Source organism: Candoia aspera, chromosome 4 (genome assembly GCF_035149785.1).
Source record: "Candoia aspera isolate rCanAsp1 chromosome 4, rCanAsp1.hap2, whole genome shotgun sequence".
Lineage (NCBI taxonomy): Eukaryota > Metazoa > Chordata > Lepidosauria > Squamata > Boidae > Candoia > Candoia aspera.
This window is the reverse complement of record NC_086156.1, coordinates 21,498,168-21,511,387: the sequence shown is the minus strand read 5'-3', so window position 1 is coordinate 21,511,387 and position 13,220 is coordinate 21,498,168. Positions and strand designations below refer to the sequence as shown.

General features: G+C 42.9%; 1 protein-coding gene across 2 annotated transcripts in view; it reads right to left on the bottom strand.

Moving 5' to 3' along the window:
- The window catches only part of ST8SIA6 (ST8 alpha-N-acetyl-neuraminide alpha-2,8-sialyltransferase 6), a 31,913-nt gene extending 21,026 nt beyond the window's left edge, over positions 1–10,887 (bottom strand). Inside the window, exons 1-2 of one of the 2 annotated variants that reach the window (XM_063303556.1) lie at positions 10,797–10,887; positions 10,441–10,548 (exon numbers count right to left, since the gene is read on the bottom strand). In XM_063303556.1, coding sequence (XP_063159626.1) covers positions 10,441–10,499 — 59 coding nt within the window. In that variant the 5' untranslated portion in view covers positions 10,500–10,548; positions 10,797–10,887. The remainder of the gene's footprint in view (positions 1–10,440; positions 10,549–10,796) is intronic. The other variant, XM_063303555.1, reaches the window with a different exon arrangement.
- Between the last annotated feature and the right edge of the window lie 2,333 nt (positions 10,888–13,220).

Sequence of the window (13,220 nt, the reverse complement as noted above, 5' to 3'; positions counted from 1 at the left end):
TATTTATATGGTTCATATGAATAAGTGAACACTTACTGTATATACAGATATGTCACACACACACACACACACACACACAAACATATATATGGGGGGGGGGGGAATCCCCAGGATTGGTTTCAACTGTAGGTTGACAAAGTGGTGAAGCTGGCACTGCCCAGTGCTTTGGTCTGTCTGCATTATTTTATCTCACTATTCATCCTTTGGCAGGAACGTTATTGAATTGTTTTTTGGTGGTTGAGCATGGTTCTTAAACTCTTATTTCTAGTTCTGCTTACATTTGTTCACCCACTCTTGGATGTAATTCAGATCCTCAAGCTTCAAAGAGGACATTATCAAACATAATTTGTCCTCCTTTACCACCCTATCTTTTTTATGGGAAAAAAGATAGTAAGTACTGGTGAAATTGATGGATAAGCTTCCTCCTCTTTCCCACTGTAATTGTTTGCAACGTTTTATCTGACCTCAAAGGAAGGAACGACAGTCACAAAAAGTATTGGTGAAAATAAGCTGGAAGGAAGGAAGGAAGGAAGGAAGGAAGGAAGGAAGGAAGGAAGGAAGGAAGGAAGGAAGGAAGGAAGGAAGGAAGGAAGGAAATGTTGCGAACAGGCTCTTATGGACAGATGACCATATAAACTAAAACAGTGAGTCCTAGTCTGAGTTAGCTATATTAAATAGTACAAACTGTGCAGCGTAAAGCATTCAGAATTAATGTGTCAGAATGCAACTGCTTATAAATCAATGCTGCCTTCTTACAGCTACCCTGGAGTGAGGTTGTGCTAGGACTGCAAAAACGTGATGCTACCATCAAAAACAGCTATTTTAGCTTAAATAGTTGGAGGGATAGTTAAAAGCAGAAAACCGTACAAAGCGAAGAAACTTCAGCTTCCACCATCCTAACCATTAATTTGTCCTAATAACTGTAGCAGGGTTTAAACAAAATCAATGATTATTTATAGTTGAAAAGCAAATACTTAGTCACTCTTCTTTGCTCAAGTCTTTATGCCAGCTGATACTTTTATCCTGCATTTTGGAGATCCAGTTAACTGTTCATGGCACTGTGACCTTGGGTTAAAGCTTTTATTCTATAGATTTTTTTTCTTTCCCCAGATATTCATTCATATATGTTCATTCCCTTTATTCAATATATATTCATTCCACCCCTACCAAAAAATAAAGCCAAATAAGTGGCAATTCACAGTAGAACATTCATAGTTCTACGCAGCAACAATATCCCCAAGTGAGTAAATACTGCATGTCTTGGTGCAAAGTTTTTTAACAGTTATAATACCTTATTTCGGTTTCAGATGCTGGATTATAACACTCTTTACCAGTTAATTTCCCTTTGTATTTAATTTAGTCAGAACTTTGATTGATTGATTGATTGATTGATTGATTATATGTCATCAAGTCAGGGTCAACTCTTAGTGACCACATAGATTTTCTCCATCTGTCCCTAACCTTGTCTTTCAGGTCTTCCAACGTGCATTCATTGCCACTATAACTGAGACCATCTACCTTGCTGCTGGTCATCTCTTCTTTCCTTCCACCTTTCCCAGAATTAGAGCCTTCTCCAGAGAGCTAGGTCTTCACATAAAGGGTCCAGAGTAGGATAATTCAGAACTTGAATGCTGACCTAATATTGAAAGTCACTGGACCTACTCCTAAAGTACTCTTTAACTAGATCAGAGGGATTAGTGGATTGGAGAATATCTGAAAATGCTTATTTGAATTACATCCCAATCAGCTAACCTCCAGGGGATTAAAATTCATTAAAACAAAGCCAGTCAAGTAATTTACCCAGTCAGTCATTTTATAGGAACATCTGAACATGTCACTTTTTTTTTTTTGCATAGCTAGTCCTCCTTGAAAAAGATCTGTGGGGAAACAGTGGCTGATCAAGCAACTTTATTACAGAATTCATTGACAAGACCTGGCAGCACAGAATATATCTCCCAAACACTGGTTGACTACAGTTGCCACCAGGAGCTGATCATGTAATGAAAGCCTTACCAGTACTCTCTTGAGTCAAGGGTTCATGGGAAAAAAAGGAAGTCTGTATTCTTAAAAGGGTAACTTTTGACCCATTAGTGTAACAGTGTTTTGCCATAACCACTGATAAGACCTGATTGCGTTAGCAGCTGGCTGGCTGAAATGCCATTAACACTAGCCTCACTAACCTCATTACAAATAAAATAAGGAAAACAGGTCTAGCCATTTACACATTCTCCTTTGTCCAGGGCAGTGTTTCCCAACTGTGACAACTTCCAGATGTGTAAACTTCAACTCCCAGAATTCCCCAACAAACATAGCCATTCCTGAGAATTCAGGGAGTTAAAACCTTGGAAGTTGCCAAGGTTAAGAAACAGTAATGCAGGGCCTTCTATATGTGGAGGCCCATCAACCTGAGGAAATGTCTCTTATTTCAGCATGTGATTTGAGACAGTATCTTCCACAGCAACCAGAGGAGGGGGCTAGACCAAAGGCCATAGATTCACACAGAAAAGTTGTCTTCCCCGTTCACCACCCTCCCAGGATTCCCACCTCACATGGTTTAATGATAATGATCTCTCTATCACGGTACAATCTTCATTAAAAGATGATTGCAACTTTCCTCCACTTGACGTCCTTCAGAAATGTCAGACTTCAACTCCCCTAATCCTGAGACTGCATGGCCAAGCTAAGTGGCAATAGTAGGAGTTGAAATCAGCACGTCTTGAGATCATGAGGTCGGGGAAAACTAGACTATTGGAAAATGTTGATGCCATTTTCCTGATTGCTGGACTCCCAAATGTCCAACTCCCAAATCTCCAAACATATGTCTATTCTTATCTTATCCCCAGTCCTTTATAATATTATCTTCCCTGTCTAACCTCAGGTATCTGGGCATTTGGTTCTTGTCCTACTTCATTGAAAGTATTTTGCATCATCTCAGTCCATTGTCCACACTGGTAGAAATCTTACTTCAAAACATCTGATGAGCACCAGGCTGGGAAAGATCAGACAACTGCATGGAAGCTTCAATATCAGTTTGTTCTTCCTCAAAGCTAGCATTTACTTACTATTTATGACTTTGATAGTCCCAACTGGCATTTTTTTTTAAAAAAGGCTAAATGTGATATGTCCCTCCCTATTATTATATTCCTGACCTCAATCTATCTATTTCTCATTCTCTTACACAGTATTAAGCCTGATGCTCTACAGTATTGTTATTAGAAACCAGTAGGGTACATCCTTTTGACTTCTTAAAATATTCTGCCACTAATTTCATTAAATTAGATAATGGGACTACATTTCTGTTTTAAGGTTCATGACATTTTGATTAATAAGGTAATATGCAATCTAAATGCTGGAGAAATGAACTGTAAAATCTTAAACTGCAGAAGTAAAAAAATGTCTTATAACATTAATCATGGCAACTTGGTCTGATGCTTGTTCTCTTTTTCTTCACACTGAATTGTCACTAAAGGTTTGACCAGATAAAGGAATCAAGATCAGGTTGTCAGGTATCTCCACTAAACTCATGCATTCTGGAATGATTCTTCATAAGCTAAGGTTCCTCTGCAATTTGGCTGTCAAAAAATGTGACCGGTTCAGCAAGCAAAGGTTTCCTTTGCCTTTAAGCCTTAATAAACAGTTGACAGCAAGAATGGGAAAGTTTCTGGCCATATAGTTAGGAACCATATGCTTGTGGTAACCAAAACCAGACCAAATCCCTAAATGCCTGCCTGCCTGCCTGCCTGCCTATGACGACAGAGACAGGCTTTCCTGCAAGTAACCTGGTCCTGTGCCATGAAGGGCTTTATAGGTGGTAACCAGCACTTTGAATTGTACCTGGAAGCTTAGAAGAAACCAATGCAGCTTGCAGAGCAGTGGTGTTGTGTGGGTGTACTGAGGTGCATCTCTAAGTACCTGTGCCTTTGCATTCTGGGCCAACAGATGCCTTCTGTTGGGTTAGAACGACTACAATAATCATGGTAATAGCTTGCAAAGAATTATCATTCCCTTCAAATTTATCAGTTCAATCAGATATATCCAGGAAAGTCTTCAACAATGTCTTCAAGAAATATTTCTGCAGGAACCGATGTTAATGGTAGCAACCTTTTGTGTACAGCTGCCAAGCTAGTTGTATGCTAAATAACTATTCCTATTCTTTGTAATAACTATTTTATCCTGACAGATAGAATATTCTGACAGAAGAGAGAACATAGAGGTCTCTGTGGCCTGGTTAATAATTAATTTATACAGTATATATTTAATAATTTCTCAGCTTTACCAAAATGATCTGCCATTATAAAGGGCCACAATAGAGAAAATAACGATGTGGTAGTTTAACAACTATTATTTATCTTAAGTTATATGTATACCAGGAAGTATTTGCTTGAGTTGCTGTGATATGGCTGAATATTCCCAAGCATTCTCAAACTTGGCAACTTTAAGACATGTGGACTTCAACTCCCAGAATTCCCCAGCCAGCATGCAATCTAAAATGCTGCAAGAGGGTTGCAGTGCAATTAGGGAGAAACTATTACAATGGCTGCAAGCACTCAGCCTGTGGCAGGTAGCTTAAATGCAACCTAAGAGCTCCATGCCTCAGTGGTGTTTTCTTCTTTGAGGTGAAGAGGAAATGCAGTCCACATACTCTGTCCATCTTCTCTACCACTTCCGTAAGTGATCTCGGTGTAACACAGAAGCTTCTACCAACATTCACAGTGCATAGTTGGGAGGACTGCCCATGGCTTTTCCACACATCCAGCACCTCCACAAAAACCTCCTATGGCTTTTTGTAAGCCCCAAGCAGAGTCCACTTCTGGCTGCAGGAGGCCATGAAGGAAGGAAGCAAAGCAGGTGAAGCAAAGCCATGCAGCCATTTCATTTTGCACTCCAAAGCAAGGGAAGGGGGCACATTATCCTGTGAAGCAGCTTGGAGTGTTTTGTTCAAAATTTGTAAAAGTGACGCCCTCCCAAGATTTGCACATTGCTATTGAGTTCTGTAGAGAGACAGTTTGGTGGAGTGGGTAAGGCACCAGGCTAGAGACCAGGAGACCGTGAGTTCTAGTCCCACCTTAGGCACAAAGCCAGCTGGGTGACCCTGGGCCAGTCATTCTCTGTCAGCCCTAGGAAGGAGGCAATGGCAACCACTTTTGAAATCTTGCCAAGAAAACTGCAGGGATGTGTTCAGGCACTCTCTGAGAACTGGACATGATTGAACGGATTATTTAAAAAAGACTTCTGTAGGGGAGCCACTAAGACAGGAAGGGAAAGAACAGGGAAGGTCACAAAGGACTTGGAAGTAGGAGCATCTCTAAACTCTTAGACACATAAGGGGGAGGGCTGAATTGCACACAACCATTTACAACAACCAGCCATGAATTTTAGATGAATTTAGCCCAATACATTGATGTAATCTGTTTCATCCTTGAAAACAGCTTCCTTTCCGCCTTGCTTCAGTTAATATCTCTCGCTACCATTTGGCTGCGGCTCCTACAACACGCACATTAAAAGCTTTTAAAGAAACTGACAGTGAAGCAATAATGTTTGAGTAATCACAGTAAGCAATGTCTGGGCCATTGTTGTAGCCTAAAATTCTGCCCTTGACTAGGTGAAGGCTTATAAGGAAGGGTGATGTTGTGGCTTGAGGAAAGTGTTTCCTTATCTTTGCTACCACAGAGTTAAAAGCCAAGCGCAAGGACAAGAGAACAACTGTTAAGAGGCAGGAGTGGGATTTATAAAGTGATTAGCTCTCATCAGCCATGGTGGGAGCCTTAATCACTGCATTCCAAAATGAGACAGAGACAGTCAGACAGACAGATTATAAAATTACCAGTGCTCTGGACCATAAAATACTTCGTCAGAACAAAAGAGTAACAGACAGGTATAGAGACATGAAACAAAAAAAATCTGTTTTCTCATATAAGTAGTTTTAGCAAAGTGAAGAACACACCTGTGCTTTGGCCATATTATCCTAAGCCAGAATGTAAATCGTTTTGTGTGGGCTTAATTCAATGTTTTAACCTAACCATTTCATTCAACAAGAAATGGAAGAAAAATCAAAGACATTGTAACTTATTATAACTTCCTACCTCTTTTAAAGGCTTTTTCCTTCTTATCTCTGCAAATCCCTCATTAATGGCAACTTTAAATAATATAAGCATTATTTAATGCAAGCAATATTTGAAGTTTCCATTTGTCCTTGTAATCTCTCAGAATCTTAATGGAAAGACTTAATCTCACCATTGCCGTGTTTAGGGTAGACACACTGAAATCAATGCCTTAAATTGATTTAAGTTGGCAATAAGTAACTTGTCTCATTTCAGGGATTTCAGCAGACCTTCTCTAAGCATGACTAAATTTGGGTCCATACCATAACACCTTACCGAAACTGGCTATGGCTCTGTAATTGCCTCTCAATATCTCCCAACTGTTAAGTTGATCATTGGATCAATTGGGGTGTGCAGTCCATGGGCCACACACAGCCTAATAGCTTCCTGTTTTGCAGCCCTTAGCCTAACTCTAGAACTCATTACCAATATTTGAGAAAATTAAACCAAACTAATTTTCAATGGCATGATATTGTGTTAGACTTGTCTATTTGTTTCTTTTGGTTGGTTTTGCTGTCTTCAAAGCTGAAAATGTATGTTAACGCTCTGCATGTATTGTCCATCTTAGCCTTCCCCCAAACTCAAAATTCCCTCCTTTCCTTAGGATGTTGGTGGGTCACTGGAGATGCACCTTGAAATCCTCTGCAGCTGATTGTGAAGCACTTCGCCAAAAATAGTTGCCTGTGCCTAAGGTAAAGGTAAAGGTTTCCCTTGACATAAAGTCCAGTCGTGTCCGACTCTAGGGGGCGGTGCTCATCTCCGTTTCTAAGCCTTAGAGCCGGCGTTGTCCGTAGACACTTCTGGGTCATGTGGCCAGCATGACGACACGGAATGCCGTTACCTTCCCGCTGAAGCGGTACCTATTGATCTACTCACATTTCCTCCTGCTGCCCAATTTTCCCACTTTGTTCCACTTAGGGCTACCACATCTGCACTGTAAAATATGTATCTATAACTGTACATCTTTGCTGGCATCTAGAGGTTGTCCAGACTTTTGCAACTTAAATATCGTAAAGCTAACTCTTTCTCCATCTTTAGATCTTACCTTGCAATTCCCTGGAACCAAGGAGACAAGGGAATTTCTAATGAACAGTCCTCTTAGACAAGATAATTTCTAATGAACCATCCACAGCACTGGTTTAACATTCATAAATCTATTGGGAAAATGCCGGTATGAACAAGACTTCATTCCCAAGTGGTTGGTCATTCTTTAACTTATTTTAGTAAATTTTTAAAATTTATTTTAGTAAATTTTTAATTTATTTTGCTAAATGTAGGGCTACCAAATCTGAACTGCAAAAATCCAAATGACCGCTAGATAGCACTAAAGAGTTACAGTTTTCTGTATCTCTTTGCTGCCTTCTTGGAGCATCTCAGTTTTTGTAAGCTTGGACTGGTAAATATTTATATTGCATTATTATATTTATATTTATATTAAATTTGTAAAGCATAGCAGTACAGCAAACAGTAAACCTTAAAATATTAAATGCCAGCTGAGTGCTTCTTATGTGACAACCAATTTTATACAGGTATATCACACAACACTGGAGCAACTTTCTTCAGCCAGGGGCACCTTTGGAATGTCGAGAGCACATGCAGGCTGCTGCAGTCACAAAGAGTTTCCGTGGAAATTTGCCTATTTACAAAATGGGCAGGGCCATAGAGCTATCAAATCTAGGCTGCAAATCCAGACAACCTCTATATGATAGCAGCAAAGAGTTAAGTTTTATGCATCTCCTTGCTGCCATCCAGCACCTGTGTGGATGTATGTAACCCAGGACTGCTACCCAACAAAAAGATGAATTTTTCAAGAGGTAAATTTGTTGGTATTCGGTTGGTTTGGAAGTAGCAAGCCACTAAGTTACTATGGTAACAAATCACTCTGGCAGAGTCAGAAGGTCAAACTTAAGTATCCTCAGGTTGGGGTGTGAAAAGAATGGCCAAATAAGATAAAGCTGCTCATTGCCTAAGGGGAAGCTTCCCACCAGAAAGGTTGAGTTTCTGTTTAAGCCCAGCAGCAGCAGTAGCTCATTCTCCCAGCTCTGCGTATGTGCATGTATGAGCTTGTAAATATGTTTTATGCTTTCTGTAAATACACTTATTTTTATAGAAATGCCTGGTGTGTGTTTTTTCTGATCTCTCAGGCCAAACGCTTTCCAGCAATCTGCCACAAAATTAACTTCTCAGGATATGCTGCCATCCTAGTGGAACCTTTTTAGAATCCAAAGGCTTTCCAATGGGAGGGACCAGTGGTTTGCATTGTGGTATTGTAATGGTGAATGACCTTGGGAGACTAGGGGAATAATCAGATAAAAGTTGGGGTGCGGGGAGCCCACAGCTGCATAATGGGCAGAGAAGGAAACTTAGAAAGGATCCTCCCTAACTTACCAGGCTGTAAATAGGGAGGGTGGGAGTTCTGTACTTTCAGACTTGCAAGATTCTGTTAACGTAGCCTTATCATACAGTAGAATTACCTCATCTGGTCGTGTTTCCTGTCTGCTCTACCTGGGAAAGCTGACAAGTACTGATTGATTAATTTGATCGGTATCCCACCTTTCATATAAGAGCTCAAGGGTACATAGAGTTCCCTCCTCCTTTTCCCCTTACAACAATAAGCCCGTGAGGTACATTGAGCCGAAAGTGACCCAAGAGTCACCAGGTGAGCGTCCATGGCTGAGGGTGGACTTGAACTAGGTGGCTCATTCCTAGTCCCTCACCTTGAGCCCTACACCATGCCTACCTGCTTCCTTTTTATGTAGTTTTATCTAAAACAATCTATTTCTAAAACCCAGGTACAATCCGAAACCTGGTAAACGCAAGGAGCGGGATTTTGGGGCACACTGGTGTCCACAAGCACCACACTATCAAGTCCAAGAGAGTTTCCAAAAGCTGAATAACAGGAGCACATTCTTCCAGAATCACCCTCTTGTTTACAGAGAACAGGAAATAAACAGGAAACTTGCTTTCTGCCTCCCATTCTCTCTGTCTCTGTAATCCCATCTTCCTTGGCCATTGTTTTGGCTACACAACAGTGTTCGTTCTTTTTTAAGCACGCTAATTGCCAGACTTGGCCCAACCGTTATTTGATTGTGAATCCCAACTTATTTTTTGTGCCACATGCTTATTGTGTGAAGGACCGCTGGCAAATATATAATTCATTACTTCTCTGTGTGCGTTTGAGGCTCATATGAAGCTATTGTAACGAATGACAGTTGAGCACTAGTAAATATAATGCCAAAGAGCTTCAAACTGAATCTCTGCTCTCCAATTACAGTCCCACCACCGAGGTGCTAAGTGGATTCAAAAGTAGCATACAAAGCTGAATGACAGGAAAGGCCTGAGAGGAGGAAAAGGAAAAGGGGGAATGGGGAAGAAGATGGAAAAGATGGCAAGCCCAAGTCTTTAACTTGGAGTCTGAACAGCTGTCTATGCTCCAGGTTATATAGCTAGGTGTGGATTGGGTGAGAGGACTTTTCCCAGGACAAAGTTTAAGAAACGGTGCAATTAGCATTTTCTTTCTGAAAAGTTTTCATCCCAAAAGCAAGCACAGTGATAATGACCACAGGGGAAGGTGTTACTAAAAAGATCCTCTAAGGAAAAGAAAATATTGCATTCACAAATCTCCCAGCTAAACTATATGAAAACAAAGAAGAGAGCATCTAGTGACTCATCAAAGACAGGACTGGAGGCAAAGTAACAGATATAATCCAATAGATATAATTCAGATATAATTCATAGTCTCTTCAATTGATAATTCAAGAGAGATAGAAAGAAACAAAAGGGGATGCCAAGTACATAATTTTCAAAGCTATTTCAGCAATATCATTCTTGTATTAGCTTAAATATGAAACAAAGATGACTCTAATTTCCCTGGGAAGGCATATCATTTTCCCAGTGTCAGAAATTAGCGTGCTCTCTGCTATCGAACAACGTATCATTTACTGAAACTCAGTGGGATTTACTTCAAGAGTACTGAAATATAATATCGTATATTCATGCGTTACATATACATAGTCTCACACACTTACACAAAGTTTTAAAAGTACTGTAAGTAGAGAGCATCAGACCCCTTTGCCCAACTATTAGTGAAATGAAAGATTAATGTATTAACAGACACGGAGCTTTAGGAAATAATTGGATGGAAGGGGAGCGGGGGAGAGCACCTTACCTCCCAGTGGAATAATGCCTTACATTACTGCCCAACCCAATGTGACGAACTGCTGAGAGCTTTGGAGATGCTCGCAGTCTCAACGCAGGGTGATGTCAGCAGGGACCCTTCCTGGTCCAAGATAATGCAGAGACTGTACTCCCAACACATCAACGCCCTCGCCGCCTTTACCTGTTGGGGGCCACCGGAGCAGCCAGGTGGACATAAGTGGGGGTCCGGAGGTACCTCATCACTCTGGGGGTGTCGTCCGTCGCGGCTCTGCCCTCTTTCTCCCAGCTCCTGGCAAGCAAGCGAGCAAGAGAGACCAAAGTTGCCCGGGAGTGTCCAGCGGGAGGAGCGGTCAGGAAGAGCCCCCCTGCACGCGCTCACCCAGCAGTTAGTCCCTCTTGCCATCCCCATGGGGCCGTGACCTCTGTACCCCCCGCCCAGGGTAGCGGCTCCCCACCTGCCGGCAGCGCCCCCGAACTCTGTTTCCCTCACCCCAAGCCACGCCTCCTCCCTCGCGGCTCCGGGTCTCCTCCGCCTACCTTGCGCCCCCGGCGCCGTCGGCCGAGAGCCACGCCAAGCCCAGGAAGAGCAGCGGGCTGCCGATCAGAGCGAGCAGGACAAGGACCGCCCGCATCGTGCGTCCACCCGCCTGCAGCTGCCGCGGCGGCTGGACGGCGACGCGATCCGAGAGCTCCGGAGGGAGGGAGGGAGAAGCGGCGGCGGCAGCCCCCCCGCTGCAGTGAAGGCGACCCCGTCAGGTCGGCGGCGGCGGTGGGCAAAGGAGGGGCGGCGATGGCCCGCCCAGGGTCGCCCCCTCCTCTTCGGCCGCGCCGCCTCCCCAGCTACTTCGACTCGCGAGCGGCGACCTCCGCCAGCCCGGCTCGGCGGCACGAGATTCGCTTCCTTCTGGGTCTGACGAAGCCGAGGGGAGGGGAGCACCTCGCCCCAGCCCTGCGAGCATCCATCGGCAGCCCGCCTCCATTGCTCTCTCCCGCGGTCTCCGCCGCTCGACACCGACGCCTGGAGGGATGGAGACGGAATGGGGGGATGGCGCGGGGAGGAGGCGGTGGGAGTAATCGGGTGCCGTGAAAGAGAGGAGGGAGAGAAACCAAGTCTTTGCCACGCACCCATTTTCCAGCCGCCACAGGATCCGGTTTAGAACGGCAGGGAAAGGGGATCTCTGAGCACGTGCGGAGTGGTAGAGTGCCAGGGACAGTAACAGGGTGGTGATCTTCTCCTGAGGCCCAGTGAGACCTGGTGTGAAAAAGCAACCAGAGCCCTTTCTATATTTAATGATATTGGGGAAAGAGGGGGATTTCAACCTGAGCATTGATAGGTTTGCCAAATCCTCCCTATATGCTGTTTCTGAGGTTTAAATTGTGGGCATCCATCCAAGGCTGTTGCTAGGGTGGAAGGCCAGGCCCTCATAAGGGAGCAGTTTTTGCTCCCTTCTCCTTTACTGGTAATAGTGGGAAAAGAAAAACAGGAAAAGAGGGCCAGCCTTGGCCACCAACTCCCAGTCCCATCCCTAGTCACTGTCATTCTTGTTACCGATGATGTGTTTGCACAATGTGCTTGAGAACGTCACTTCTATACCTAGTACCTGCCAAACTGCAACATGCTGAAAGTTACTTTTACCTTGAGTTAGTTTTTTATTTATCAGTCTGTGTGAGCTTAGAACGTGGGCTAGTTCATGGATCAATACATGGATCAATACAAGATGTTGAGCCTCCAGCAAACTCAGAGGCTGCATTCACACAATGCACTTAACTTGCTTAACAAATTAATACATTTCCGGAGTCCACAGCTGTCAAAGACTAGATCTGATGCATTATCTCCAGCATCGGAATGAGACCCAGAGGTCCTGTGCATGCTTTTTGCCAGGCCTGCATGGACAAATGCTTGTGGAAAGGGACTGAGAACAAAATGCTGGACTAGTAGGGTCTTTGGTCTAATTCAGCAGAGCTCTCCTCGTCTTCCTGACATGGAATAGACCACATTTTTATGGTGAGGGCTACATTCCTTTCTGAGTCACCTGTAGGGACCCAGATATTCATAGAGGTGGGGCTTAAGCAAATAATATGCCTGACAAGTAATATGCTGGACAAAAACAAAAACAAAAAAATGGTATACCTATTTGTTTTCTGCCATCTTCCTGTTCCATGTCTCCTTCTGATACTTCACCGTGCCTCTCTTTTTCTCACTGTTTCCCAGCAAACTAGCAGAGATTACTCCAGCTAATTACACCATCAACTGTTTGCTTATAGAGGACTTCTGAAATACAGCCGAGGGCTGCATGGAATTCTAGAGCCCATGCATGGCTCTAATATTTGCCCCCCCACCCCCTTTAATGTTAATGAAAAGTCATATGTGCACTTTTGCATTTGGCCTTGACCACCATCATTTCCTGATTTGATCTGGCTTGGAGTCAGTTAGGAACATCAAATAACTATTGTTTGCTTTTTGCTTATTGTTGAACTGATCTGAATTTGCTAGCATAGGAACCTATTCTTTGGGGATGAATCTTGATAAATCTCAAGCAGAAGTCAAGAAATTTTATGCAAAGCCCCCCCCCCCCCTTTAAATTTCAGTGCTTCGTTTTTACAGAAATGTCCTAAAAGGCCTTAAAGGAATGCTGGCTGGAAGCTATCACCAACCTAGAATTATACAGTATAGTTTATTGTCTGCCATCCACCAATATGGCAAGTCTTTTTCATTTATAGATAATTTGAAGAAACTTATGGAAGATTTTAAAAATATATTAAATTGGCTAGAAAAAGAGGAAACAAAAGCAGCTTTCTGAATCTCTGTGGGGCTTCCAAAAGCTGTTTTGCTTAGGATAGTTTTTGACAGAAACATGCCATATTTGGACGCACATCCAATACAAGGTTATTAATGTCAGATTTTTGTCTTCCTGGGGTTTTGCACACCACTAGAAATAAAGATATTTACTTGATATCCAA